This window comes from Vombatus ursinus, unplaced genomic scaffold (genome assembly GCF_900497805.2).
Source record: "Vombatus ursinus unplaced genomic scaffold, bare-nosed wombat genome assembly UNPS02014812.1, whole genome shotgun sequence".
Classification (NCBI taxonomy): Eukaryota; Metazoa; Chordata; class Mammalia; order Diprotodontia; family Vombatidae; genus Vombatus; species Vombatus ursinus.
Genome location: NW_020954590.1, coordinates 83,416,380 through 83,441,760, shown reverse-complemented (window position 1 = coordinate 83,441,760; position 25,381 = coordinate 83,416,380). Strand labels below are relative to the sequence as shown.

Below are 25,381 nucleotides of genomic sequence, written 5' to 3'. Positions count from 1 at the left end.
GCATCTAGTTTTAAATGTCCATTAGGCATTTGGTGATGTAGGATTGTAGTTCAGGAGTGAGACTTGAGCTGGATATACAGATCTAGAAGTCATCCATAAGATAGTAGATGTGGGGGTGGGGAGGGATAGAGGGAAAGAGAGAGAGAGAGAGAGAGAAAGAGAGAGAGAGAGAAATATTAGAATGTTAAAGAAAAGAGACAGATATTTAGTTCAGTTCTTCAGTCATCTCCAACTGCCTACTAGACATTTCAAACTAAATGCCCTAGAAGCATCTCAAAATTCAACATTTCTGTTCAAGGTACCACCATTCTTTCAGGTTGTCATGTTTGTACCCTTGGCTTTATCCTCAACTCCTCATTTCCCCTTCACTCCACTTCTACGGTCATCTGCTTGTTTCTACCTTTAAAATATTTTTCAGGTCTGATACCTTCTTTCATCGACTTCCCAATTGGTCTACTTTCCTATTTCCACTGCAGTTCATTCTTAATGCTGATGTCAAATTGATTTTCCTTAATTGCAGATTTGACCATATCACTAACTATACCTTCCTCCCCCAGAAGAATAAACTGCAGACTACCTCTTGCCCCAGGATAAAATAAAAGTTTTTCTTCTTAACTTTTCAAGAACTTCACAGCCTGTCCTGTTGTACCTTTGCAGCCTCATTGTACATTGCTCTATAGCCTTTGATCAAGCCAAATTGGTTTTATTTCTGTTCCTCACATATGGCAGTCTATCTCTTGTATTCATGCATTTGTACTGGCTATCTGTCCTCCATGCCTGAAATGCAGATTTTCCTTACTTTTGTCATATAGAATATCCCCCCTTTGAAGTCATAGTTCAAACATCATCTTTTACACGAAAGCTTTCCTTGCTCCCATAACTGCCTAAGTGTCCTCCCTCACTTGTACTTGTATTTATTCTGTATATTCTCAGTTTTGTACATTTTATCTCTTGAGAATAGACATTGTTTCAATGTTTGTATCTATCGCACCTAGCATACTGCCTTGTTAGACACCTAACAAGTGTGTAATAAATGCTTGTTGATTAATTTGTGAAATAATCAAACAAAGATTAGTTGAATGAGATTCATACCAGAATCTATTATCAACATATACTTTAGGTATTAATATTTTAGTTGGAATTTTCAGATTTAGGGAAAGGAGTACATTAGGAGGACTGATAAGGAAAGGTGGGAGATTATCAAGGAACCTCTTCCCTATTTTGAGTTTGCATTTGATTTGTTTAAAGTTCAGCTGGATGCCCACAAAAGACTTATTCCTCAAATTTAAGACTCTGTGACTAAAAATCAATTGTAGCCTAAGTGAATCTATTGTACATATATATGAAACAATAAGTGACTTTTAACCAAGACTTGGCATGCCACTTTTCCAAGGTTAACCCCTGCTTTAGATGGTTGTAACTAAGGTTTGTGACTTTATTGGTCTGGTTACTTTCTTCACTAGTACAGATTACTACCCTACTCCACTTTAATAAATGGCTTCACAAGATGCTGTTACCAAAAATATTCATCAGCTGGTGGCCAACTTTTTGATGATGTGCCTCTCTAAAGTTAGCTAGGCTGATTCTCATACAGCAGTCTTTCGTCAGGTTCATTCTGGATTATTAATTATATATACACATATATTTGGAGCAAGAGAGCCTGTGGAAGTTCTCCTTCCCTTTCACCATCTATGGATAATACATTCTACAACAGTATTCTGTAACTTAATTCGTTTCTCCCTATGACTGTACAACTGTACAACTGTAGCCATCAGCAAGTCTAATAATGATCTTCTAAATTAGATACTAAAATAGTTTTTGGAGGGCCAACCCTGAGAGTTTCCTGGCTAAGATCCAAGTTTCACAGCAATACTTTGTCCTAGTCTATGTTGGTTAACAATGACTCAGTGTTTAGAATCAGGGCATCTAAGAGTGTTTCTGAAAAAGAAAGAGATTGCAGGACAATTTGTTCTGTTTTATTTCTTTGGAATGCTTGATGCTTAGAAACTAAATTGGAAGGAAAGACCAATCAAGGATATCCTATTAGTAGGAGGAGGGCTGTCTGATTGTTGGTACTGGATTTCAGAGTGAGTGATTAGTAGCATTTGGCTTATGAGGAAGAGTGACTAAAAATAACTCATGAGGAGAGTTTGTAGTCAGGTCCAATTTCGGGTTCTAGCTGAGCTAGCTGTAAGTTTGGCCACTCCTATAAAGCTGGAACAATTGAAAATCCATGATAAATATTTTCTGAAGACGTAAGCAGCATGAATGAGGATAAAGGTATATAACTAGTTTCTTAATGAAAAAGATTATATATTTTGGTTTTGGATGATATGTTTGCTTCATTTTTTAATTTTACTTTGTGAAAGCAAGTTGAGTGCTATGTAAGAAGGGTGAGTGTTCAGCATTTTCTGTTTTAAACTTATAGAGACATTAATTTCTAAGAGTAGTTGAAATAATGGAAAGCTCGATCTCTTTGTCTTGGCTATATATTTATTTGTGGGGGCATAGTTCATTAGATTTTATTTGAATATGTTATATAAGTCATTTTGGGGTAAAAATTAGGAAATTGGAATTAACAAAATATACACAGTTTTTCTTTGTCAGATTTGTACATTTAAAAGGTTGATTTCTAAAGTTCCTTCCAGCTGGGTGCATGATTCTGTGTGGTAGCTGACCTACTTCTTGAGGCAGGCAATATGTACAAAGAAGGGACTTAGATCATTTGATTTTAACTCAAGATTGAACACCTTCCAGTATATCTTATTAATTTTTTATCTTTTAGGACTGAATTGTTTTGTTCATCTTCCTTTACAATAATGTTTGCTTTCCAGTTTAAAAAAAAATTGAAGTGCCTTTTCTTCAGTATTTGAATATATTTTTCTTTTGGAAGAATATGGTGTTTATTTGCTGAATAGAGTAAAAAGTTTTTTTTCCCCCATGATTGCCCAAGGGATTTGTATTCGTTCTAGATCTGACCTAAAAGTCACTTTATTCACCTCATTGTATAGCTTTTAAACTTCTGAAACATGAGTCTTTTGGTTGATTGGGCCATACACACACACACACACACACACACACACACACACACACACACACGTATATAAGTATATGTGTTACAGTTTATTTTAGCAGAGATTCTGATATGCAGCCTTATTCCTTAAGCAAATATTTTAATTCCTTTCAGAAATGGTGAAAGTGTATTAATGTATATCTAATGAAGACAACTCTACAGGAAGGAAGCTTTTTTGTGTCATGGACCCCTTTGGCAGTCTGGGGGAGGCTAAGGACCTCTTCTCAGAATGTTTTTAAATGCATGAAAAAAAGTACACAGTATTACAGAGGCAACCAGTTATATTGAAATGTAGTTATCAAAAATATTAAAAACCAAATGTATGAGATAGTAATATATAATTGTTTATTAACATTAAATAATAAGAAATGTATTTATAGGCAAGTTAAAGTTAAATTTTATTTTAAAAAGATGATATATATATATAATTATGAAGGCTGTTGTCACCTATATTCATAATTGAAGAAAATACTAAGTTTCAGTCAGAGGTTACTGAAAATCATGGTGTAAATTTTTTTTTCCCATCCATAGATCCCTTGGGGATCCTTGGACTCTAAGTTAAGAATCTCTTCTTGAAGTGTGTCCTCTGGTAACATTTTACTTGTCTGGTAACCAATGGGAATGAAGAATTCTATTTAAGTGAATTTTCTAGATAACGGAAAATTACTATTTTAATAACTCAGAATTTTTAAAGTATTTTGAATACAACTCTTTCTAAAATGCATTTGATATCTCCCATTCCTGTTACTGAAACTAATTTAGTTTTTTCTTGATGTCAGTTATACTGTGATATAATACTTTAGGCTATTTCTTCCTATATGGTAGATAGCCTTGCCTTTATTTTGCTTTTTAAGTTTGTGTCTGGTTTTTTTTTTTTGTTTTGTTTTGTTTTTTTTGCTTGTTTGGTTTTTTTACAGTTTGTTTTCTCCCTCAGTGCCAGTGGCCATTTCTTCTTGCTTTATGTCTGCCACTAGCATCCTTCTTTTACTGCCACTCCCAACCCAATCTCCCACTTTTTGATTTGTTCCTCATGATTGGGTAGAATAGATCACAGTACAATGGCCTTTGGCAAGTTAGTTAACTTCTCTAGATCCCTCATCCATAAGATGAGCCTCTGAAGTCCCTCTACGTCTAAATTTATGATCCTATGTTCTCTAAGATTTCTTAGAACTTTATAATCCTATAAGACTATGTTATAGTAGGTTCTAGACTACGAAACTAGATAATGTCATTAGAAATGTGTCTGAAGTAAATAACAGTTTTGAGTGAAGGCCTGAGGGGCTCAAAGGAGGAGACTTAGGGTTCTCTGTTATATCTAATTTAGCTTCAAAAAAGTCTTTCTTTTCCTGGTGCTTAGTTATCTAGATAGTTAAAGTAAGTTACCATGGAACTTGTGAGATTCAGTTGTATTATTTTGGATTAACATGTTGCCATTTTTCTGACAAGTTCAAGTAACTAATCATATTTTATTTGGTATTATAAGAAGAAACTATAAAAATAAATAAAATTATCTCAAATGATGATTGATATATGGCATCACAAAAATAATTTATTGCAAGATTACCTTAAGTATCAATCCTCTTGGTGTATTTAGAAGTTTTGTTTATAGATTTTAGAAAATGATTATGGCATGAAATAGTATGGTATTCTTCTAGTTAGCCAGGGGCAGTTGAGACCAGAACTAAAATTTTACTGTGACATTATAAGCAAATTTTAGCATTTCTTTAAGCAGAAGATAACAGTATGTTCTTGAATAATTTGTTGTACTTGAATATTTTGTCCTAGAAAATTATTGTTATACAGAGTGGAATGGGGTGGGAAGAGGCATATAAATAGATTTGTATTCATACAGTAACAACATAAGAGTATTGAAGTCTTAAAAAAATTATTGCCAACGACCCTAACAGGCTAGTATAGCATCTTTCTCTCTCTCTCTTTTTTTTTTAATAAATTCCAATAGTGTAAAATGAAACTCCATCATGTTATCTTTATTCTTAGTACCTATAAAAGTGTTAAGCTCTTATTTTATTTATCTAGTATTATATTTAGTATTGATTACATTTAGTTGTTTTTCCATGGTAAAGTACAATTTATGAAATTATAAAGTCTATCACAAATGCCTTTGATTTAGTGAAACTGTGATCTCAGTAATCAGCAAAGTCTGTTAGACATTTACATAGTTTTTTGTTTGGAAACAAAGAAGGTAACTTCCTAATACAGTTAGATAATCTTCAATGGCATGATCTGGTGATCACTTGGATGCAATTTTGATATTTTTTGGGGGGGCGGCTAGGCAGTGGGGTTAAGTGACTTGCCCAGGGTCACACAGCTAGTAAGTGTTATGTGCCTGAGGTCGCATTTGAACTCAGGTCCTCCTGAATTGAGGGCCGGTGTTCTGTCCACTGCGCCACCTAGCTGCCCCAATTTTGATAAATTTTTGCACAGGAAATAAATACAAAGTAAAAGTGAGTCAATCGATCAAAAAATATTTAAGACCTTACTAATGCCAGGCATTGTGCCACGTACTGGAGATACAAAGAAAAATGGTTCCTGTTTTCAAAGAACTTACATTTTTTTTTAATTAAATTTTATTTTTTTCAATTAGCAAAAATCAGCTTTTCTCCCTCCTCTTCTTCCCAGCCCCCCCCCCCCCCTTGAATTAAGAAAGGAAAAAGAAAGTCTTTGGTCATTACAATGATTTGAGTTTCCAGATCTTTGAAAGTTATTTGACTTTACAATATTGTTGTCTTTATTTAAGTTATTCTCCTGGTTCTGCTAACTTCACTCTGTGTTGGTGTATACAAGTCTTGGTACTTGTCTTCATAATTATCTCTTTCATCATTTCTTATAGCACAATAGCATTCCATCAGTGATTGATCAGTAAACATTAATTAAGTGCCTACTATATGCCAGGTACTGTGCTAAGTGCTGGGCATACAAAAAGAGACAAAAAATAGTCCCTGTTCTCAAGGAGCTTATATACTATTACCCGTTCATATATTCTTCAGTTTATTGGCACCCCCTCAGATTCCCATTCTTTGTCACCTCAAAAATATCTATAATTATTTTTATTCATTTTTAGAGTTTGTTTTTCTTCGGGCTGACCTTTCTCTTAATCAACCTTCTCTCTAATTCGTTGTCCCCTTTCCCTACTGTTTACCTTTTGGGTGAAATAAATTTGCATACTGAATTCTATGTGTGTGTGTTTGTATTATTTCTTCCTTTGGTCTATTCAGATGATTCTGAGGTTTAAGTATAAACCAGTTCCCCAATCACTTCTTCCTTGAATGTATAGCTTTTTACTTGTACACCCTGATTATGGGAAATAATTTATCCTAATCTTTTTCTCCCTTCCCCCAAATGTATTCTTCTTTGCTTTCCTTTCCATTGTTCCTTTAAGATCAGTTCATACCAGGACTACTTCCAGATTCTGTCTAATCAGACTAGCTCTCTACTTTAAAGATATTGGGGTTCAGAGGAAATGAGTATCATCTCCCAATATTTGAATGGAAGCAGGATATCCTTGTTTAGTCACATAAGATTGTTCATTCAGTGTTTACTATTTATGTATGTATGTATGTATGTATACACACACACACACACACACACATATGTTTTACTCCTGTGTTTGTGCTTCACAATTTCTTCATAGCTCTGGTCTTTTCATCCCTCATACTTAGAAATCCTCTATTTTATTAAAGTTCATTTTTTCCCCCTTAGGATTATACTCAGTTTTCCTGGTAAAGTTATTCTTGGTTATAAGCTCATATCCTTTGCCTTCTGGAATACTGTATTCTAAGCTTGCTGTTCCTTTTTAGTAGTGGCTGCTAAATAATGGGTGTTCCTTACTATGGCTCCTCAGTACTTGAATTTTTTTTTTTCTGGTAGTTTGCAATATTTTCTCTTTGACCTGGAAGCTCTGATTTCGGCTATAATCTTTCTTCATTCCTTCCTTCCTTCCTACCTACTTACCTACCTACATGCCTAAGCTTTCTATTTCCACTTTGCCCTCTCGTTTTAAAACTAATGGGAAGTTTTCTTTTGTTATTTCTTAAAATATGATGTGTAAGCTCTCTTTTTTTGGTCGTGGTTTTCAAGCAGTACAAGGAGCTTTACATTTTTGTCTTCTTGATCTGTTTCCCAGGACAATTATCTTTGCCTGGATACCTTAAATTTTCCTCTTTTTTTCAGCCTTTTGATTTTAATATTTCTTGCCTCATGAATTCATTAGCTTTTATTTCACTCTTATTTTCAAGGAGTTTATTACTTGTACAAGTTTTTAATTGCTTGTGCCAAGCTGTTTAATTTCCTTTCCAAAATTCTTTCTTCCATAGCTCTCATTTCTTTTTTATTTATTTTCTCTACGGTGCTTATTTTCATTTGTAAAAAATATTTTAAAGCTTTACAAAACAAACAAACAAAAACTCCTGCTTTATCACTTCCAGGAATTCTAGTTGGATTTGTGTGTAAGCTGCATTTTCTTTTAGGCCTTGATTATAGATGTTTTGGAACCATTCTCTTCTGGGTTTTGTGTCTTAAGCATCCTTGTCACTGTAGTAGTTTTTTATGGTGGGATTCTTTTTTTTGCTCATTCTTCCAATCTACTTAATGGTTTTGGACTTTTTATTAGGGCAAGGCTTTTGTCCTCCTCTGGAGGAAATGTTTGTACTGCTTAGGATGCTGCTTTCTTGAAATATTGAACATTTTGTTTTTCCAGGATCTCAGCGACAGCTAGACTGAGGACTTGCAGACTTTCAGTGTTCCTATAATACCCCCCTAGGGGGCTCAGGTCCCCTCTGCAGTCCATCCTGGATTTATGACCAGGAACTAGGTAGTAAATGAAAAAACTTCCGTTTGGCACCTGCATAAGGTCTTAGTCTCACAGTATGGGTGTTGCTTGGTGCATTATCATGGTCCTCTTTCAGTCCCTGGTCGCTAGAATGCTTCACAGGCTCTTGGCACATCCTATCTCCTGGGTCCATAGACCTCTCTACCTCCCTATGCCAACTTTGGTTGGAAAAATAACTCACTATGACTTTTTGTTGGATTTTTCCAATTAGGGTTGGTTTGGTGCATTTTCTAGATTTACTTGGAGGAGTTTCATTAGGGTTTGGAGGAACCTCGTTATACTTCTTCCTGCTCTACCATCTTGGCTCCCTACTTCAACCTAATTCTTTTTATATAAAATTTTATTTTTAGCAAGATTTTTCTTCCTACTGCTCCTTTCCCCATTGAGTAAGAAGAAACGAGAGAGAGAGAGAGAGAGAGAGAGAATATACTTTTGTAACATAGATTGCATAGTCCTCTACATCGTTCCCTTGTCTAAAAATGTATATTTCTGTACTTGTTAGGAGATCAGGTCACATTCATACAGGTCTCCCTAGACTTGGTTGGTCATTATATCAGAGTTCCTAAGCTTTTCAAAGTTGTTTTTCTTTATGCTGTTGTCCTTGTATAAATTGTTTTGTGAGATCTGCCCATTTCATTCAGATCAGTTCACACTACACACGATTCTCTGAAATTGTCTCTTTTGTTATTTCTTATTGCACAATGATATTCTGTTACATTTATGTCCTATAGTTTGTTTAGCCATTCTGCAGTTGTCTCACAGACAACCTAAGGTACCCTCTTAGAGTCAAGATTTTATTTCTTTTTCTTTTCCGTCACTTCCCTCCCCTTCCCCCTTTCAAGATCCAGAAGTTTGTTTTGCTTGCAACTATTCCCTCTTTTGTATTGTCCTCTTTCTTTAACTTTGTCACCACCTTACTTTCCCTGCTTATTTTCCTGTTGAGTTCCATGTATTTATGCACTAAACTCTTCTTTGTCCATTTCACTCTAGAGTGAAGTTCTTTTGATGCCCCTTTACCCCACCCTTTCCTTTATACTTGTATATTCTTCTCACTCAATCCAGTTATGAATAATCATAGCTTCTTCCAGTTCAAATACCTTTTTAGTTTTCTCTGGATTTTTTCTATATGTAATTCAAAGTACCTTCTCAATTTGGGTCTTTACATCAAAAAATCTTTGAAGGTCATTTATTCCAATAGTGGTTCTCCCTCCTCCCCCCACCCTGACTTTTTTTTTCCCCTCTAGGGTTATACTCTGCTTCACAGGGGAAATTGCTTCTGCTTATAAGCCTGTTTCTTTTGCTTTTTGGAATATTGTACTTCAAGATGTCCTGGTTTTTAGTAGATACTATGAGGTCTTGTATGACCTTGACCGTAGTTCATGGCACTTCAATTGCTTCTTTGGGTGCTTGCAGTATTTTTTCCTTTGTTGTGGAAACTCTGAATTTTGGCTGTGACATTGCTGGGACTATTCTCTTTGGGGTTTCTTTCAGGAACTGATCAAAGGATTCTTTCCCTATTTACTTTGCCTTCTGGTTTGTATCTGTTTTAGCAGTTTTCATTTAGTGCTTCTTGATGCATTGTGTCCAGCTTTTTTTTTTTTTATTCAATCATGTTTTTCAGAGAATCCAATGATTCTTAAATTAACTCTCCCTGATTTATTTTCCAGATGAATTTTTTTTTCATATCGGATATCTTAAGTTTTCTTTTCTTTTTTCAATCTAATAATTTGGCCCTAGTATCTCTTGCTAGACTTGGAAGAAATATGAAAGGAATTAAGTCACTTGTATTCTTGGAATATTTTATATTCATAGCTTATCTTCAAACAACCAATTGCTAGGAAATGTAATGTACTTCAGAAATAAAAAGCTGTAGGAAAGCTTTATTTTTTCATCTAATGATGTTTCTAACTTTTGTCTTTCAACAGAGGCAAAGCATGGGGGACAAAAAAATGGAAAGAAAGAAGGCCTCTCTGGAAGTTCATTCTTCACATGGTTTATGGTAATTGCATTGCTGGGCGTCTGGACTTCTGTAGCTGTTGTTTGGTTTGACCTTGTTGATTATGAAGAAGTTCTAGGTAAAAACTGTATTATAGTTTTCCATAATTTAAAAAAATTACAAATATGTGTTTCTGTTCTGACAACATAACTTAAATATTTAATACCGTCTTGAGAATATGCAATTATAAGCAAAATTTGAGTCTTCTAGTTTGTTGACAGGATATTTTACTTATTGAATAGTAGTCATGCTTCTTAGAAAAGCAAATAATATTGTAGCTTCCTTGCATATAACTTGAATAAAAGTGTTAAATTGTAATGACTTTTAGAAAAATGACCCTCACATAGACAAGTTGACATCTGGTTGCCAAAGACTTCCAGATTGGAGAGAAATTTGCAGAAAAAAGATTTTAGTTCTTTTTATGGGTCCATAGTGAATTATTAATAGAGAAAGGAACATGTAAATCAAGTGGTAAAATAAAGGAACATATTTAAAATAATTTGTGTATTTTAATGCAAGTAACAGTTCTCATATTTTTATATGCATGCAGCCAAAGCAAAGGACTTCCGTTATAACTTGTCAGAGGTACTTCAAGGTAGGCTATTCAAGACATATTTTAAATAAGCTCATATTTTCTGTCTCTGAAATTTCACTTTACCTTATTTTATTTGTCATTTAAGTATACTTCATAATATATGAGCAGTATGGTCAATTTCCTGTGAGATATATAGTTTTAATGGTTGACTTTTTTTTAGCTTAGCTCATTATTAAATTTAACCTTGATCTTCAGGTCTATAATTTTCATTTTAAATTTTGTTAAAAAAATAGGAGTTTTATAACTTTATCATTTCTCCATTTCTTTGTGGAATTTTTTTCTTAGAAAAATTGTGTTTACTTTAGGAAGTATTAATGTTAGATTACATCAGTCACTTGTCACCCCTCTGCATAACTTCAGTCTTTTAGAAAAAATAAAAAGACATAATAGAAACTTGAGTGGGTCATGGCTACACCACTCTGCCACTGTTGCTAGTTCCTAAAAAGTTGCAATATACCTTTTGAAGGTATTTTGGTAAATGACATAATTGACCTCAGGGCTGTTTTTGGGGAACTGAATTTTTATAGCTTCAGTCAGTAATGTTAAATATAGATCATCCTACTGAAAAGTGAATCTTTAAAGTATTTTTTTTTCCAAATAAGGAAAGATAAAGACTGTGCTCATATTGCCCGTTTCTCTTGGCTGAGTCCAAATCTTTTTATTTTTATTTTATTTTTAAATGTTAGACTTCTGTTGCTTAATTGGATTTTTAAATGGTATAGATAAAGTCATTCATAGTATCAGATTCATTTCTAGGTCTCGCTTAATAAGAAAACGATGGTGGCTTATTTTTGTGGGGGAGGGTGAGTGGTTCTGCTGTAAATGCTAATTTTTAAATAAAAAAACCCATTTCTTTATGTTAGATACTTGCTTTAATAAACACCTAGTTTGTTTGCTTGAAATTAGTTATTTAGGACTTGACATTCCTTTTTATTTTCTGCCTAGTAAGAATTGATTGTAAAATTGAGGGTTGAAGAAATTAACAAATTTTTAGATTTCAAAACATATAGCTTCCTTAAATATTAACAATATACTTTCAATATTGTACAGTTGGACAAAGTGCTTAAAGTTTTTAGCATTGCTACAAAGATCTTTTGCTACAATTTAAAACATTTATTTTATAACCTCAAACTTCACAAGAAATTATTATAGAATGAAGTGAATTTATTCATTTATGGTTTTTACTTTTTTGTATTAATTTGATAAATGAAAATCTGAATTTCAAAGTGAATTCCACATGAGTTTGAGATATATTAGAGAAAAGTATATTATGACTTTCTTGCAAAGAGAAAAATATTTAGGGCTAGAGGCACACCGGGTTGTATTACAGCAGTATCTATGTCTGCTATGCAGAATTTCAATAAATGGAAATGTCCAATTATCTTCTTCTCTTTTATTCCCATACTCCCCCACCCCCCACCATGTTTTTTTTATTACAGGGAAGCTGGGAATCTATGATGCTGATGGTGACGGTGATTTTGATGTTGATGATGCCAAAGTTTTACTAGGCAAGTATACCTTAGTTTTAGGATGGCACTGGAATATGCCAAAAATGACATTATGTATGGAACCTTGTTTGTGATAACATTTCTTTAGGATTTTCTCAGTAGGCTTAGACATAGCTTTATAAATTTTTAAGAAGACAGATAATGTGTAGGCAAACCTTGTCAAATTGGGAATAACTTTTATGTGTACTGTCTTCATCTTGAAAATATTTTTTATTCTGAACATTTAATAAATTTTATGTAAAAACTGTGCTGCTTGGCTTTCAAATTAACTACATAATTATTTTTCTTTTTTTGGCTTTTAAAATATCTTTTATATAAGCTTAAATTTTAAATTAAAGTTTTAAAGTTTTTTGTGTGTCTACCATAAAATAATATAGTAATAATAAATAAGTTACAGTATATAGGCTGTTGCATATCTTGAAGGTAAACACTTTAAATATACTATATTTGATCCCATTAAGAGCTTCAGATGACTAAACCTTGCTTTAATAGGGGGTTCTTTAATAGAGAGAGGGAAGAGCCCATTGATTATTCTTGATTTCTAGGAAATCTTGTTGATTTTTAAGTTCTTCTCTGAATATTATGTCAAATTTTTTGATGTATTTTTTGTCTGATGTATCTATATCTGCTTATGGGGTACTCATATCCTTCAGTTACGTTAGTATGAAATATCTTCACTCAAATCATACTCTAATGTCTCATCATAGTATGGATGTGACTATTGACCCTTGAAACTTGTGCAGGTGGAGCATAAGCACTGAAAGTTTTATTAAGCAGGAAAGGATGAATTGCCACACCAGTGGATTATGTATATCTATTGCCCCCAAACCAGCCTAGTTAAGACTAGAGTGGCTCATCACTGCTTGGGGATAAATTTTTTTTTTGAAAATGTTTTATTTAAGTGAGGCTATTATTTTCTGTTATGAAAAACTTCAAATACTACAAAATAAAATGTTTTTAGTTGTAATCTAAATGGTTGTAAGTTCTGTGAATGTTTTCTTATTGATGTGCAGGAAGAATCAACATTTGCTTTTTTGTGCATGTCTGTTTTTTTCATAGAAAATAGTAAACATTATTCCATCACCCTATTGAAGTTTTTTTTAAATGTGATTTTGATAGTAGCTATTTGAATTGGGGTTTTAAAAAGATATATACTCTTGTTTGAAATGTATTTGTATCCCATGTGTTAATTAGAATGATACTCATTTATGGTAATCAAAATGTTTTGTGACTCTTTAATTTAAAGAAAGTTTTACATGCCCAAACTAAATATGTAGAATTTATAATTGTACTGTCTACTTAGTAATAAGAATATTTTCTCTTTAACAGCTCTTTATTTTAGTATGATGAAGAGTTAGCTTGCTATTTTAAAAGTGTTTTCAAAACTTCTATTATACACTGATTTGTTATTTTTAGAAAGAAGTTATTAAAGTACTTGTAAAATGTGTCTACAAACTCTGTTTAAAATACATTTTTTTGGTTGAGTAATGTTAAGAATTGTCAAACAGCAGTTATTAACAAGATATTATTTCTGCTTTGTCCACATCTCTGTAGGGATTACATTTGGATTTCAAGTATCAAATTTTAGATTTGGAAATTGATTATGTAGATTTTTAAATGAAGCAATTAACAAGAAAATATTAGGCCTAGCTACCAATCCCTCTTTTGTTGACTTTTTGGTTTTTACATAGATACATATTCATAAAAAACGTACAAACTACAACTTGCATTTTATGTAAGAATTTTCATATTTAGAAATGCAATAACTAAATTGGGTGATTAAATCTCTGAGTTTTTTTGAGAATGTGACTCTGAGTCACATTGCTTCACATGACATCTTCATCACATTGCTCAAGTCTATGATGTAGTACCTCTGGGGCTTCATACGATTGATTTCGGCCTGATTGAAGTTGAGGAAGCTAAAGATGAACCCCAGCTGCCAGACTCAACTCTACCATTTCTTTTGTATTTAATTTTGATCTTCCAGTGTTTGAAAATAGTGACATAAGGTACAGTTTGGGTCTGGAGACAATAAAATGCTGTTTACTCACTTCTGACCTTATGTTACTTCACTAAAAATATCAAAAAAGGAATGATATTAAGCATATTTACTGAAACCTTTAATGAAGTCATGGCAAAGAAAATCAAAAGTGAATGGGTCAGTAATCAGGTCAATTGCAACAGGGCAAAGGCTGACTTTTATTTGTTGTGATAACTTTTATATTATTGTACTGGGTATATATATATATTTTAAGTGAATAATTTGTAGGCTATTATAGGATCTTAATTTAGTCTGCATCAGTCTTATCAGTTTTGTGTAAAAGAAATAACATGCTAATTTAAATATTTCTTATACTTATTCAAAGAGTTAGTAAATCATATACAGAGATAGTATGAAATAATTTCTGTGGAATTCACAACAGACAGCAATCATGGTATTTATGTGGCACCTTTGTAGTTACATAAGTGCCTACATACATTGTCGTTTGATCTTCACAACAGCCCTGAGGTAGGAAGTGCAAGCGTTACAATTCCTCTGTTACAGGTGAGAACGTTGAGCATTAGAGAAGTTAAATGACTTGTCCAGCATCACATAGCTAAATTGATGGTGTCGGGTCTTAAGCTCAGTCTTTAGACTTCTGATTTCTCTTTTCGCTAATTGCTCTTTTCACTCTACCATGTCACCCTGAAAGTCTTTTAAAGTTTATCATTCACCTGCCTAAAGAGCCTGCTTGATAATTACTTAGTAGAACATCTGCCTACCCTAAATGATGAGTTGCTTTAAAATATTTTATTTCCGTTTAAATTGTTGACAACTAAAATCACTTGAAATGAAAATATTCTCTCCTAAAACATGCTACTTTGGAGACATGATAAATTCTTGAGTAAATTAATAAGAAGATGTCTCACCACAAGAATAGCCAGAAGTAACATAGCATTGTGAATAACAATCCTGTTTTCCTGTGTTGAGCAACTTACAGCGATTTGCTAGATGCTACAGTGAGTAAAGTATAAGGGAAAAGGAGATAAGCTACAAAGCTTGGGATCACTAGTTCTACCTCATATTCTTTTTTCTAGCCACTGGAAATGGGATGATAAGCATCCCAAAAAGTAGCATCAGGTAGTGTGTGTATGGGGAGCAACTACTGAGGTTTGTACAGTTCTAGAAGCCCTCTGGTCTAATTCCTTTCCACTCTTTCTTTCATGAGTAGCTTCTTACCTATGTGGGTAGGAGATGAGGAACCACTCGGTATGAAAAAGGTTCCTTCTTTTTCCTAAGCTACACATTTCTTAGGGCTCTGGTGTAAAGAATTACAAGGAAGCTGAGCTGATGAATAAGTAGATATAGGAAGAAACTCTTTGTAGAGTTGTCTATATTATTCAGCTGGCAGCTTTTGTTTATTATATCTTTTACTAGTGGAGTTTTTCATGCTAATATTAAAGTCAGTAAAGTCAGATTCTGTTTTCAAGATTTTATAGAGTCCTTTATGATTTTGATAGTTTAATTTTTTTCAAAACAATATTTGTCAAGAAAAAGAGAAACCTTTTTTTCTTATTTTTGTTGAGATTAGAAATAAGGCATTGTCTAGGATGATCTACTAAACATAGAAGGAAAATTAAAATTTTAAAACTCTATATAAGAAACCAATTATAGAATCATAGATTTTTAGTTGGAAGGCACCTCAATGACCATTGAATCCAACCCACCTCATTTTACACACCAGGTAAATTGACTTCCAGAAAGGTTTAATGGCCTGCCAAGGGTTACACAGATACTAAATATTTATTTAGTAATTACCTCTAATTGACCAGAAATATCTTGGGTTCTTTCTGATCCATTCACATATGAGTGTGGGTTGGAGAAATTTAATGTCCATATCAATAACTTCCTTACTATAGGTAATTCCTATTGTGGAAATTCTCTCTAATGATGTAGATCAGCATTTGGTTTTTAAATTGGATTCTTAGATGCTTAGGACATTGAAATGTTAACTAACCTGCTCATGGTTTTACAGATAGTACATGTCATAGGCAAGACCTGAACTCAGGTCTTCTTGACTCTAAGGCAGTCCTCCATTAGCTATACCATGCTGCCACAAAACCTCAAAATTAATATTATGTACATTTTAAAATTTCTTCTTACTAAAAAAATGGGTTCAAATTGAAAGCTAACTCAATTGCATGTAGAGATTCAGTTCAACTTGGTTCAATATATATTAAGTGCCTGCATAGGCAGAGCACTACAATGCACACTTACAGAAGTAAATATGTAGCTAAGATACATAGCCCAGCCCTAAGTTTATAATCTAACAGTAAAGTTGCAAGTTCCTCATAGGGTTTGACTTCTGGCTTTTGTGGGAAGTGCTTGTAAGAGAAGGCACGGAAGAAGTGAGATGGCTCTTGAGACCAATAAGTAAAAGTACATGAGGACTGGTCACTTCCATCTTGGAGAAAGAGAAAAAGTATACTAGAAGAAATAGCATTTGAGCTAGGTCTTTTGATAAGAAGCCTGGAAAAAGATTGAGATTTAGCTCAGTATCCAGGGAAATAAGATATTGGTGGAGTAGTGGATAGAGCACCAACTCTGGAGTCAGGAGGACCTGAGTTCAAATTTTGGCCTTAGACACTTACTAGCTCTGTGACCCTGGGGAAGTCACTTAATACCCATTGCCTCCAAAAATAAAAAATCAGGATGTTTCAGATTCTAGGTGCAGAGAATGGTATAAGCTAAGAAATAGAAGTAACAGTGCTGACTGTGTTTGTGGAACATAGTTAAGTTTGATTGGGAGATAGAGTATTTTAAAAGGGAGTAATGTATGACTTAAGCTGATAGATACCTTGGAACTGAATTATGAATCATTTTAAATTTCAGGCCACAAATTTTGATTTTGATTCAGTATACAGTAGAGGAGCTACTCAAGATTTTTAGGCACCTTATCAGATTAGTATATTAATTAGGAAAACTAACTGTACTGGTATAATTGAGACAATGGAGAGATTGACAGCTCCATTAAAACAGTTAGAAGTTAGTTATGAGAGCCCAAGTAAAAAGAAATAGGGATCTAGAATAGGGGGGTAGGATAGAAGATGAGGAGATGGATTCTCCTGTAGATGTAGAATCTTTAGGACTTGGCAATTAACTCAAGATAACCGAAATTTCTAGCTTAAATGACTGACAGAATGGTTATCATGCACTCAGCATTGATTGAAGTAGGGAAGTTAGGAAGATAAGCAGACTTTAGGGTAAATAATATGTTCAGGTTGGGATATGTTGTCAACAAGATTTCTAAGAAGAGACTTATACCAGATTTGGCACCCAGGAAAAACTTGGGTTACACAGTACTTCTTTGACAGAAAAAAGTGGAGTAAATTGTGTATAATCTTCATCATGTCACTTATCTAACACTCTGTACCTATATTTCTCTCATATTAATTTTAGATGTTAATAATATGTGGAGAAATCATGTTCAGTAAAGCCTGTAGTGCCCAGTTTGGGAAAAATCCTGAGATCCAGAATTGTGATAGCTTGTCAATATTTGTAGGTTAATGATCATAGTACGCACAAAATTTCCTCAGACATTCCATCTTGACTTAATTCTGTGTTTAGTAATGTGTTTTTGCTAGCTTTCCACCCTGTTTAAAACCTGGACTGATTGTATTCTCATCACTGGGACATGTTTTGTGTCCAAGATTTAGAAATTACCAGAAATTGCGTTGTATTAAGATGCTGTCATGACCTGAAGGGTAAATTTTTTGTTTAGTAGAGATGCTTTAAAATTGAGAACGTAAGTCAAAGCCTGAAACTTAGTTTCTTTTGGTTGGTTGAAAATGATTACTTTATTAGTAGTCTAAATATTAATGTTTTTCATTGGTTTGATTTATTTTTTTTATTTTAATGTGTCAGGGTAGCAGTAATTGGTGGAAAATACAGGGAAGAAGTTTAGAGAATGAATTGATTTTAATTACAGTTCTGCCCCTGATTTTGTAATGTTGGGATGATTATTTAGGATTTTTCAAATTATTAATGATGCTGAAGATCATAATAGGAGAGAGAATTGTGGAGGCTAGTTTGTTGAAGTACATTTATGCCTGCTTTTAAACAAAAGTGAAAAATGGATGTGGTCAATTAGGTAAAGCCTTAGATAGCCTAAGGGGAAAAATTTGAGGAAATAAATTTTATAGTTATCGATGAATTATCATGGACAGGCCTAAAATACTGCACCCACCTCTTGATTATTTAACTGCAAGTGATGAACTTTGTGGATTATCTGACATTTTTAATGTCATTTTTTGCTGATGTGCAAACTTAATCATTAGTTGAAGTAATATATCATTAGAAAGACTAGGTTTTTTTTGTTGTTTTTTTTTTTTTTTTTTTGCAAAAAATAAGATTGAGGAAGTAATTTAATGCATTCAGAATCTGGTAGGAATAACTTTTTAGTTATTTGCAGTTTTGTGCTGCTTGTAGCACTCATCTTCTGCTTACTGCATGGAATTGAGAGTTAATTGTATAGTGCTTTTTCTGTCCAAAATGCAGGGTTTAATCTGATGCTTTCTGTTGCAATCATTACTTTACTTTCCTAAATGGCTTTTCTGTAAACATCTATGACCGTGTACAAGATTCCTTTCTTAAATCACATTTCCTAAATTTCTTTTTTTCCACCTAACTGCTCTCCTTTATTTTCTCTCTCTCTCTTTCTCTCTCCCTTTATTCTTGTGTAGGCCTGACCAAAGATGGCAGTAATGAAAATATTGATTCTCTTGAGGAAGTCCTTAATATTTTAGCAGAGGAAAGCTCTGATTGGTTTTATGGCTTCCTATCATTTCTCTATGATGTAATGACTCCTTTTGAAATACTAGAAGAAGAAGAAAGCGAAACTGCAGGTGATGTTGATGGTACGTCACAGAATGAAGGGGTTCAGGGAAAAAAGACTTGTATTATTTTGGATTTACAGAACCAGTAATGTTGACCAAAGTTAATAATTACTGGCTTGTGCTAAACTTGAAGCAGATTCCTTTCTTGCTTTATCAGGATTGAATTTCAGGGGGGACTTGAGCCTAATGTTTGATTTTTCTAAGAATGAAGTCAACCATGTGACCTTCCTTCACTAGTTGATGGGCCTTTCATTAATTTTCTATTTTGTATTAGGGGAAGTACACTACACAGTTGTTTTAACAATCTACAAAATAAACTTTAAAAAAAAGTCCTTAGTGGTATAGTTGGTTTCTGTATGATTTTGCTTCAGTTTGTGCATTCTCCGCACTAAACATGAAACATTAACTGTAGTATTATTTTATTGTTAACACTTAATGCTTGTCTTTCTAACAGAATATTGATGATAATGGTCTTGATGATAAAATATTCTGGCATGATTGATAAGTTATATAAAGGACATGCTTCTACATTGATCTTTAATATAACTATTATAATATAAATTATAACATAAAACAATTGATACTAATTTTTATCATAATTTATTTTAGATTAAATAATTTTTACATTAGGTTAAGATGGATTTTATTTAAAAGCTCTATATTGGTGCTTTTGAAGTACTTTTCAAAGAAAAAAATAGCCTTATAATTTTTGCATAGGTTAGTTAAAACAAATTGTTTTATGTTTTATGGCATGCCAGTATATTTCTGTCTATGAAAGCAAATTTTCATTCTTAATTTAAGATAGCAAATTCAGACCTATTAGGTGTGGATATGATGACTTTTTTTTCAAATTTTATGCAAGTGGGAAAATGTGAATTTGTATCTTATATAAATGTTAAACATATTAAAATTATTCACCCACCCTAATATCCAATGTCTATTTCTTCCTGTATTTAATATTCATCTACAAATATTGATGTAGATATTCAAAGGCTTTTAAGTTATATATTAAAATAAAGGTCTAAAATACTTTTAGGGCTAACTAAAATTTATTGTAGTGTCATGAATCTTTGTTAAGGGGGAAATTAAAAACAATTCTCCACTAGACTTTCAGTGACTTTCTTGAAATCCTTCTTAAACCTATTACCTGTTACTCTTAAGTTAATCTACTTTCATAATGAGAGATGCACTATAGTGAAGCTAGTACATTCATTATTTTTAAACATTTCAGTAAGTGTCATAAGTCTTATTTCATAGATTTTTAAATAAAATTATTGTAATTTGGGCATCCATTAGGGAGAACTTTTAACGTTTATGAATTTTTTTTATTCTAGAATAGGTCTCCTTAGGCTTCTAAAGTGTGCACACAGTGAAATGGTTTGTGAAATGGTATTTCACTATTTTATTTTTGAAATTTTGAAAATTGTAGCATATTTAAGGTTAAAATAAAACTATTCTTCACTTTTCAAATATTTAGTCAAATTATGCCATTGGGTCCATTACAATGCCTTGAATTTGTTAGTGATTATCATATTGACAAAGGTGTTCCAAATGGAATTATTAATACTAAAATCTGAAATTGTATTGGTACCCCTTGTTTTTCTCAATGGAAAAAAAATCTTAATTTGACCCCAAAATGTCCATAATTTATGAAAGAGGAAAGAAGGGAGAGGGCAATCTCAAATTAAAACCTCATATATCTGTTTGTTCCCTAGTTATCATTTCCATATTGTCTGTTTTTTGTGTAACATATTTAACTATTATATTAAAGTAACAATCTTCCCTGAATTTTATCTTGAAGTTTGTTAATTACTAGTTAATAAAATGGTATTTAAAAATTCCTACCAAAAAACCTAAACATAATAATAGTGAACTGGTTGAAGTATTATTTTCCAATTTTTGTCAGCCAGTTAATGTTTATCATCTGGAAGTTTGTGATATTGAATGAGATATGAAACCTAACAGAATTAAGGTTCCATCAGTACATATTTAGGTGTTTCATTTCAAGTTCTGCAGTGATGCAGATCTTTTTTTTCGGGTTTTTTTTTAATTTCATTTGAAGATTGCTTTAGGTTTTCACCATTTATTGTGACTTTTAAAATTTAATTATAAGATCTTAATCCTGAATGTGCCCCTTGATTTCAAACTGAAACATCTAATAGTCATAAACCAGTGAGTTTAATTTTTAAACTTAATTTTAAATAACACTATTAGACCTAAGATAAAACTAACTTTGAAAATATATACTGCTTGATAAGCTTATGAATGGCAAATTATTTAATCTGTGTAATAATAAACTTACAAATGCCTGTTAGAACCATTAATTGATTAGTGTTGCTTGGCTTGCATTGATACTAATTTAAATCACATGTGCAGAAAATGATTATGCCTCACTTCTCTCCATGATAAATATAATGGCAAAAATTACATGAGAAGAAAAGTAATTTATCTGAACCCTGGACTTCTGTGACTTCCTTCAACAGTGGGGCATATATAGTTTTTTGTTTTTGTTTTTTTGACCAGAGATTGGAGTGAGATGAGAAGAAAAGATTATTTAGAATTTAAAAGCTTTGACGCTAAATGCTTTTAAATTAATAAAAATTTTGTGTTTTTATATCCAATGATTATACATGTAATAAATAGTTGAGAATTTTCTTTAAATTGTTTAAATCATTTTAAAAAGTAGCATATTTTGAAATTGATATTTCAGTTTTATAACTTCATGTACAGGAATTAGTTATGTATAAAGAATTTCAGACTTTGAGTGTAATAAACAAAGGGTCCATACTTTATATAAGAAGTGAAAACATTCAGAATTTTGAGTTTTGCTGAATTAATTCTCTGTTTTATTTTGTTAGATTAGAATTCTTTGTGTACAGTTTGCTGTCTATACAATATATATATGATGTGATTCCTAGATTAGCATCCTCTTTACTCTGTAAACTTAATGCTGGTTGCCTGGTGTCAATGGTGATTGAGCCTGTAGAGTTGCTACAGTGAGTGGAATGTCTGTACTCTCTGAGGCCAGAGTCTCTTCCTTTGCTTTGCCCTCTAGGCCTGTCAGCTCTGTTGTGTACTGGTCCTGGTTGTTCATAGGTTTTGGGAAGAGGCTCTTTGGGGGAGCAGATTCTCTGTCCTGGACAAAGTTTCTCTTGGATTCGTTTTGTATCTGAGTTTCCTATGCACTAACATGAACATCAGGTATGGTCATGCATTAGGGGAATCTTATTTTTCTTTCATTGATGCCAAGGGAGCTTGGTGGCACAGTGTATAGAGGGCAGGATCTGGAGTCAGGGGAACCTGAGTTCAAATCTAGCCTCAGGCACTTAATTGTGTGACCCTGGGCAAATCATTTAATCTCTTTGCCCCAGTTTCTGGAGGTAATAATAGCACTTATCTTGCAGGGTTGTTGTGAGGATCAAATGATGTGCTGATTGTACAGTGATTAGTACAGTGCCTGGTACATAGTAGGTACTATATAAATGTTAGCTGTCATTATTATTACTATGTTTTAAAATTAGAAATATCTGTAGGCAGTACAGCACCTGTATAGCAAAGAATACTGTGTAGTATGGGGCAGCTAGGTGGCTCAGTGGATAGAGTACCGGCCCTGGATTCAGGAGGACCTGAGTTCAAATCTGGCCTCAGACACATAACACTTACTAGCTGTGTGACCCTGGGCAAGTCACTTAAGCCCATTGCATAGCCAAAAAAAAAAAAAAAAAAAAAGAATACTGTGTAGTGAAACCCTGTTGAGATGAGGGATAGGAGGATTGGAGAGGATGTACTCCATCTGAGCTCACATCAAACACAACTTTTAGTTACATTGGGAGAAAAAAGTGGACCAACAAAAGCAGAGCATCTTCCCGGGGTGGGGCGGGGGGGAGTGCAGTGACAATGATACCTGACCACTGAGCAAAGATAGAGCTGCCCAACTTATTTTGTTTCTGTTTTTTTTTTTTTTTTTTTTTTGCTTTATTTATTTATTTATTTATTTATTTATTTATTTATTTATTTATTTATTTATTTATTTTGACAAGGAGAATGAGCTTCACACTGGAAATATTAGAACAAAAATGACCTAGAGGAAACTGATATTCAAGATAACTAAGGAGACTGTAAGAGGGCACCTAGCTGCCATTAATGAATTCCAGGTACCCGACACAGATAGATACTATTGGCCAGAGAACTTCATTTTGATTCCTAAATCAATTTTAGACTGCATCCTTTAAAAAAAAAAAAAGATAGTAAGCATCTAGAGTGATTACAAATAGCTGGAATGGCTTTATAGGTTATGCCAAACTAGCCTTTTTGAACAGGATTACCAAATTAGTAGCTCAAAAGGCATGCTCTACGTAGTTTGCCTAGATTTTAGTAGAGTTCTAAATAAAATATCTCATACTTTTCTTGTGGAGAAAAAAGAGAGATTGGGATTAGATGATAATAAAATCATGTAAATTCAAAACTAGTTAAATGGCCAGACTCAAAAGAGTAAGTTAAGTTGTTCATGGTTCAATGTCTGCATAACAGGCTGTATTTCCATTAGAGTGTCCCTGGGATCCATCCTTAACCCTTTGTTGATTAACATTTTTATCAGTGATTTGAATGGCGTGGGACATAGATAATATGCTCATCAGATAGCAGATAGGTGACACAAAGTAAGGAGGTTTAGTTGACCTAAGGGATGTGAAAGTCAGAATCTAAAGGGATGTTGACCAGCCAGAGCAGTAGGCTGAGTAATAGGATTAAATTCAGTAAGAATAAATGTAAATTGTACTTGGTGCAGAAAATCATCTTCACTGGCAGACAGTAGATGAGGCATGATTAAATGGCAGTTGTGAGAAAGATCTGGGGTTTTAGGAACTGCAAGCTTTATGTAATTCAGCATTGTCATGACAGAATCAAAGAAGATATTGTAATCTTGGATTGCATTAAGAAGGAAAAAGGCTTCTGTGAATAGAAAGGTGATAATACCATGTACAGTGTTCTTATCAGACCTCATCTGGAGTATCATGTATATTTCTGGACACTTTAGTTTAAGAGGAGAGTATCTAGATTTGGGGTTTGGCAAGGCATGAATGGTCGTAGGATCCAGGATAAGGGATTAGAGTGTAGAGAACAGTGTCATGTTGATCTGTTGAGGATAAAGATTAGAGAGAAGAAATGAAGCCAGAGGTTGAGAGAGCTGAAGAATAGTAGAGAGAATGGGAGTTTTGGTGAGAGGATGAGGATAAATAATAAGTTAAGGAAGAACGAGTGAGACAAAGAGAAAAATGAAATGACAGAAGGTTATGAATAGATAATGGTAATTCAGAATTCTTGGTCATGTAAATGTGATAATTGTGGGTGATAGAACAAAGGTATGACTATGTGTCAGTGAAGTATAGAAGTTGAGGAGATGGAGTAATTCAAAGGTTAATCTATTAGAGGGAAGATGAACATGTATGAATTCGTCTAGTATAAGGGTAGGAGTTTGGATGGAGAGGAAGACTGAGAGAAGTAATTGCATTCCTTGAGAAAGGAGAAAGGGTAATGTGGGGGCTGCCATTAGGATTGGTTAATGTATTTAGGCTGGGGAAGTCTCAAGGGAGAGGTTGCTAGATAATGGCAGCAGAGGCAGAATCTGGAAGTGGCAATGGGAAGTGAGGAGTATTCTGATTCCTTCCCCCCCCCCCCCAACTATTGAAAGAGTATGAGAGAAGACACAATCCATATTAGAAAAAGGTAGCCAGGTGTTCTGTGTGTTGGGATTTAGCCATAGCAGTCCTTGGATATAAGACTTTTCTAGCAATCTAGCCAACTAACAGAAGCTGTGCTCTGCTGACCTTGGAGAAGGGTTGTAGAGGAAGTTTTATATTGTGTATACTTCACGAAATCTGCCCTGCTTTGCCTATAAAACAAAACCAAAAAAAAATTCTATCAGATATTTTTAATGTACATTCTAGATTTTCCCAAGCATTTTGGGTCACTTTGAGTGTTTTAGCAGTGTTGGTAAGGTGGACAGATTGTATGAGTAACATGAAAATCACCAGGGCTGTAACTCGATACTGACAGAATGATTTTCCATACATTGATATATCAAGAACTTGTGATTTTTGGAAGTATGAGAACTCTTTCTATCCATTTAGTTTGCAAGCTATCTATAAATTAATCTTAGAGAATCACCTGAGATGCACAGATATTAAGTGAGTTACCCATAACTAAATAGGTAGTTTTAGATGTGTTTCTCCTAAGTCTGGGTCCAGTACGTTGTCATGTGGAACTGCCTCCCTTGATTTTCCAAAAAAATGATTTTAATTAGAGAGCAATAATTTTGGAGCTGTAGATATTCTAAATCCAGTTTGCCACAACACTCCTTCAAGGGAGCTACTAGTAAGAGGTACAAAGACGGAAGTGCTCACTTTTAGCAAGCATGGAAACCAGGAAGACTTTTGTAGTGACCTGTATAGAATGTGCAATGTTTGTCTTTTTGCCAGGGCCAAGT

The 25,381-nt window shown here is 33.5% G+C and overlaps 1 protein-coding gene across 5 annotated transcripts in view; it reads left to right on the top strand.

The window, feature by feature from the left end:
- LOC114054226 (aspartyl/asparaginyl beta-hydroxylase-like) overlaps positions 1-25,381 on the top strand; it is a 151,422-nt gene that overhangs the window by 43,719 nt on the left and 82,322 nt on the right. For 2 of the 5 annotated variants that reach the window (XM_027877403.1, XM_027877401.1), the window contains exons 1-4: positions 2,155-2,280; positions 9,848-9,997; positions 10,469-10,513; positions 11,953-12,021. In XM_027877403.1, coding sequence (XP_027733204.1) covers positions 2,265-2,280; positions 9,848-9,997; positions 10,469-10,513; positions 11,953-12,021 — 280 coding nt within the window. In that variant the 5' untranslated portion in view covers positions 2,155-2,264. Of the gene's footprint in view, positions 1-2,154; positions 2,281-9,847; positions 9,998-10,468; positions 10,514-11,952; positions 12,022-18,744; positions 18,987-25,381 lie in introns of those variants that run through there. The other 3 variants (XM_027877402.1, XM_027877399.1, XM_027877400.1) reach the window with 3 other exon arrangements.